The sequence below is a fragment of the Osmerus mordax genome, chromosome 20, assembly GCF_038355195.1.
Source record: "Osmerus mordax isolate fOsmMor3 chromosome 20, fOsmMor3.pri, whole genome shotgun sequence".
NCBI classification, from domain to species: Eukaryota; Metazoa; Chordata; class Actinopteri; order Osmeriformes; family Osmeridae; genus Osmerus; species Osmerus mordax.
Window position 1 is genome coordinate 7,458,618 of NC_090069.1, and position 5,341 is coordinate 7,463,958.

General features: G+C 40.3%; 1 protein-coding gene across 1 annotated transcript; it reads left to right on the forward strand.

The window, feature by feature from the left end:
• Nucleotides 1-2,357: 2,357 nt before the first annotated feature.
• lyz (lysozyme) lies at nucleotides 2,358-4,974 on the forward strand. Its single transcript, XM_067258013.1, has 5 exons — nucleotides 2,358-2,430; nucleotides 3,427-3,483; nucleotides 3,596-3,757; nucleotides 4,483-4,561; nucleotides 4,761-4,974. Exons 1-5 carry the CDS (start codon nucleotides 2,358-2,360, stop codon nucleotides 4,834-4,836), a joined length of 447 nt encoding a protein of 148 aa, XP_067114114.1. The 3' UTR covers nucleotides 4,837-4,974.
• The last annotated feature ends 367 nt before the right edge of the window (nucleotides 4,975-5,341 follow it).

A 5,341-nucleotide genomic window follows, 5' to 3' on the forward strand; every position in this document is an offset into this window, starting at 1 on the left:
ATGGGTGTGTACGTGAAAGCCTAGAGTGCAGACTGAAACGCTTAGAGTGGAGGGGAGCTTCGGATGAGCAAAAGCTGTTCACACCACTCGCGCATTTCTCCGCGCCGGTCACCAAGCCTTTCAGCTACTCTGAGCTTTCCTTTACGCTGACATGGTGCATAAACATGGTATTGGCTATATCCCAGCATTGATCCTTATCTACGTTGTCCTTGTAAAATTGTTGCTGACATACAACAACTCCCTGTGCTTTTCAACTTCGAGAATTCATTTGATGCTGATTTTAGAAATCGACTTGGGGGTTCTCTCTCGGTAGGCTATGTTTGCGTGTGTGTTGTGTGCAACGCGTGACAACTCGTTTCTCTCAAACAAACAAAACAACTACGGGCATGCTAGCTTAACGGATCAATCCATTTATTTTCATTCGTTTTCATCAGGGTAAACACATGTAAAGGACGTTCGTTACCAACATTGTGTAATTATAAAGTCTACAACTTTACAAATGTTCACCGTAGTCTACAATTAATGGAGTAAAATCTTAATATGTTTTTTTATTCAAATATATCAACTAATATGGTGTATTTCATCATCCTGCAGCCGATTTCGCAAGCGTCTCGCGAAAAAATTCGACCAGCTGCCGAAACGATCGCTGCAGATCGCAGGCGATCGCAGGCGCTTCGCAGCCAGTGTGGTCGGTCCCATTTGATACACATAGGCGCCGAAAGAAAAAAGGAGGCACTTCCAGGCGCGTCGCAGCAGATCGCAGCCGATCGCAGGCAGTGTGTCCCAGGCGTCAGTCTCTCACACAGGTGATTGGTATTAGCTGATTAGTGGAGTCACAAGTCAGAGTTTTATAGTATTTCAACCTGATACAATTTACAACAGGTGACTCTGCAAAGTGCTGCTAATATCTCTTTTACTAATGGAACTATTTTATTCTACTACGCCACTGAGTGCGTTTACTTGACCATGAGAAACCCGATTACTAGCAATTGTCGATTCATGCCAATAATATGATTACTCCGTTTACATGTGTAATTAGTTATGCGATTACTCAATAAATGCGTCGACATTATTTTTTTATTAATCGTTGTATGCTCCACGGACAAAACTAACCATCATCCTTCTGCAACAAAGTGTCGCTGTGTCTTCCTGTATCGGCCCTACTGCTGTATGTTTCATTCAATCAACACATTGAATCCTACTAAAAAAGCAGAGTAAACGCACGCAGTAAACGTCACAATTTAAGTTGTAAATGAGCAGCAAAAAAAAAAGCTTTAAAATGTATGTAATCTTTATAAATAATAAGTATTCACTTTTATATAAAATATACAGAAATATCAGTTGTAAAACTGTCATTCAAAAACGGACCCCTGTGCAACCGACGCAAGCAAGCACACCCTACAATTTCCCCAGAAATTCTACCCTCTCTAGTTATTATTCTAGTTCCATGGGAGTCAAGCCCTAGAACCCTTCGATAACTTTTTGTGAAATTTGGCACACTCATTATAGACAGTTCCTTCTATACCTACACCAAATTTCATGTATCCCATTAGACCACTCTAGCGCCACCAATGGGTCAAACTTGGACTTGTGTTTACACCCGCAACTTTTGAACCGTATGACTGATTTTCAAAAATGAGGTACCATCGGATTCCCTGGATCAAGACGAGTTAAACGCACCATATGACGTCCGCACATGGCAGCCATCTTGCTACAGTCAACTCGCTCACCCATAACATTGTGTTGATGCTACATGTACTTTTTAACCCTCGTGCTGCCTTCGGGTCACATGAACCAAAGGTTCATAACGAACCATCGTTGTGTTTACCCAATTTTACCCAATACAAAAACAAATAAAAATAATTTTCTTTTAACCATTCCAATGTGGGGGGTCTGAGACAGCCCGACAGTTAAAAGAAAATGCTTCACTTTGTTTTTGTATGAGGTAAATTTGTCGCAATACGACGGTGGGTCACAATGACTGATGGGTCAGAATGACCCGAAGATAACACAAGGGTTAAATGACCATAAATTGCTCAATTTTCAACCGATTTTTGAAACGGTTTGGTTTGTTATCAACGTCAGAGATGTCGTTATGCCACTGCATACTTATGAATAATTATGTTATTTAAAAAACAATAGAATATAAGTATATCTATACTAATCCATATAATCAATTTCCCCAGAAATTGTACCCTCTCTAGTTTACGGTTGCCTCATCTTTCTGTTCCCCATCCACAGTATTTACAGAAGTTGCAAGCACTGGTTCCACATATTGTAAATGCTACTATACACCACCATGAGCCTATATAAGGCTAGGAGAAGCAGTGTGATTTAACCACAAACTCCTGTCAAGAATGAGGGCTCTTGTGTTTCTTCTGCTTGCAGCAGTGGCAAGCGCCAAGGTATACCAAAGATGTGCACTAGCCTGTTTTTCGTCCGGGCCCGCCCGCGGGACCGAAAACACTGCCCCCTACTCCCCCCTGTTACTACGCACTAAATGTTAATATATTTTTTAGACTACTACACATGTTATACATCATTGGAAAGCTACGATTCTTGTGCTTGTAGATATGTAAACCATTTCAAGATTGAGTCACAACAACAAGTTTAGTCAACGTCTTTGTCCAGTCACCACTTTGGTGTTGTTTACAAGCCAAACGTCTCTACTTACCCTCAAAGGTTCTGTGTCGTCCAGGTATGCAAACAACACATCAAAACTTGATCTGCGTACATTCCCAAGGGTTCAAATTATCTAACCATGTAAAGTAATTCATCCAAATACAATGTTTTACGTTCATGAATAACCATTATCCTTTGTTTCATTATGCAAGTTAGCCGACGGAAGAAACAACTTGTTCACATAAAAGTATTCTTTTCTCCGGTTAGCAACGGAGTATTTACGATATGAAGGCATCAAAATGTCCGTTCAACCCTCCCCTTTTGATTGACACCTTGTTTGACCCAATAGGAGCTTCCATGCCCCGTTGACATCCCTCTAAAGCCAACTAGGTCTGTGCGTCCTGCACCTCGATGTACTCTTATAAAAACATGTGTCAAATATGAATATATTGTGGTATTATGTTTGACTTTTGATTTGAATTGGATAAGGCTTCAACCTGTTGTCCAATTTAGTCTTCCAGCTAATACCTACCACATATAGGCCTCTTCAGGCCTCTGTTTTCAAAACAAAATCTAGGCGGAAATAGAAACTTTCACTTTCCTTGTGTTCAAGCTTCTATTACTCAACACCAGTAGGACTGACAGGGGTCCTGACAACAGGGGAAATAACTTCAGAGTGTCAGCTTTCAAAAGAGATCATTTACATGCATGTACTCCAAATGGTTCAAGAACAGCTTTCAATTTACTTTGGGTATGCTGTTTAGGCGTTTTCAGGCAAATTTAACAGGATTATGAAAAGGCTAGCTAAAGTGATGAAGGATGCTGGAATGGACGGTTTCCGAGGAAACGGCCTGCCCAACTGTGAGTTAGAGAAGTACTGTGAGATATGTATGTCTGTGTCAATTTGTCTATTTCTGTTACATCGTAATACACATTTTTAAACCGATCTCGTGTATGCCTCCTTTTTCCCCAGGGGTGTGTCTGGCCAAATGGGAGTCAAACTACAACACTTTAGCCATCAATCACAACACAGACGGCTCCACCGACTATGGAATCTTTCAGATCAACAGCCGTTACTGGTGTGATGATGGACGCACACCTGGGGCCAAGAACATTTGTGGCATCCGTTGTAGAGGTTAGTAGGCTAAAGTGTCCAAAGTGGCTTACAGGAGTGATTTGAACCTGCAACCTCTAGATGTGCAGTCAAACGCTCTACCACTTGGCTATAGACACCCTCACACTTGCTAAACTATTAGTCATAGTCTAGTGTGATATTAATAGATGATGAGTGTGTGGAAGAAATTGGGATTTCCTGTGTGCTTACATTATTCACTAATCAATAGAACTAGTCATTGGATACTAGTTAGTACGTTCTCATGTAAGCTTGCTATTAATAAGAGTATATTGTGTCTATGTGTCAGGTTAATAGATGTTCGGGGTCAGGAGAAAGTACTGGCTAAACGTCCCTTGTCATGACTACAAGGAGAGCTCCAACTATGAACTCTCTAGTCTGAGAGTTGTCATGTGTTGGGAGCAGTGAATCTCTTTCTCTGAGACTGTTGTAACGTCATTACTGCCTGACTGTCATTATCTATGTTTACATTATTGTGCCCTATAAAAGATGGTCCTCCGGCTTTCCCAATGGAGAGAGACATGATTGAGACCTAAGCCTGGTGTTGTGTTGTAATTTATTGTCAGAGGTCTGGTTTTCTCTCCCAATCTGCAGATTGATAAATACGTATTAAAATCCAGAACTCAACTGAACTTACTCACTCCGTTTATGAAGAGACGGACAAAACACTTTCTCCATCAAGTGTTTGGTTCCCCTTGGTTCCCTTAATTTTTTCTTTTTCTGAAAAGAATTGTTGACAGATAACATTCAAACTGCCATCCGCTGTGCCAAACGTGTGGCCCAGGACCCTAATGGAATTAAGGCGTGGTAAGAACGCAAATGTATATTTTATGGAACTTAAAATAGTTATATTTAATGTAGATTGTATGTCTTTGATCACACAACAGTATAAGGCACTTTTACTCTGAGTGGATTTTAGTTGAGCCATTTTATGACATCTATAGCTGTCATAATATAACATGTAGCAGGAGGTCTAGAAACTCATGCATGTGTGTATTCTTTACAGGGTGGCCTGGCGTCGCCACTGTCAGAACCAGGACCTGAGCTCGTATGTGGCCGGATGTGGAGTATGGGAGCTCTGAGGAAGCGGCATACATCATGACATACCATTTCTCTCCAAGAATGTTTCGGTTTCCATTCCGCTTTAAACCACCCCAGGGTTCAGGGAGGCTTTATAACTATTAGTTAAGATTTTAAATATCCTGATAACTGAAAGTTACTTGCATACATATACTAGAGAGTTTTGCTTACTTTAATACACTGAGCATGCATAAACATTTATGAAAAAAATTCTACTTGTGGTTTTCTTTGTTCTGGAGTTTCAGTTATGGACTTGTACTCATTGTTTTAGACCGTAGACATACACGTTTTATTTCTTGGCCAACATAATCATGTTCCCATGATGCTTTGCAGAGCATGCAACATTGATGTATGTAAAAAAAAAAAAAAAGACAAACTAGCATCCTAGCATCCTACATTAGACAGGTTTATCATTCAAAGTATGCAAGACTTATTTTCAAGAGATTATCAAATTGTATAAAAGCTTAAAAATTCTGCAGCACTAGTATCAGAGCACTTAAATACAAT

Bases quoted from the DNA above. Each gene is read 5' to 3' on its own strand.
- lyz (XM_067258013.1), top strand. From the start codon at position 2,358: ATGAGGGCTCTTGTGTTTCTTCTGCTTGCAGCAGTGGCAAGCGCCAAG. The intron at 2,431-3,426 runs GTTTTTCGTCCG...TGAAAAGGCTAG, and splicing joins CCAAAGATGTGCACTAGCCT to CTAAAGTGATGAAGGATGCT. The intron at 4,562-4,760 runs GTAAGAACGCAA...TATTCTTTACAG, and splicing joins CCTAATGGAATTAAGGCGTG to GGTGGCCTGGCGTCGCCACT.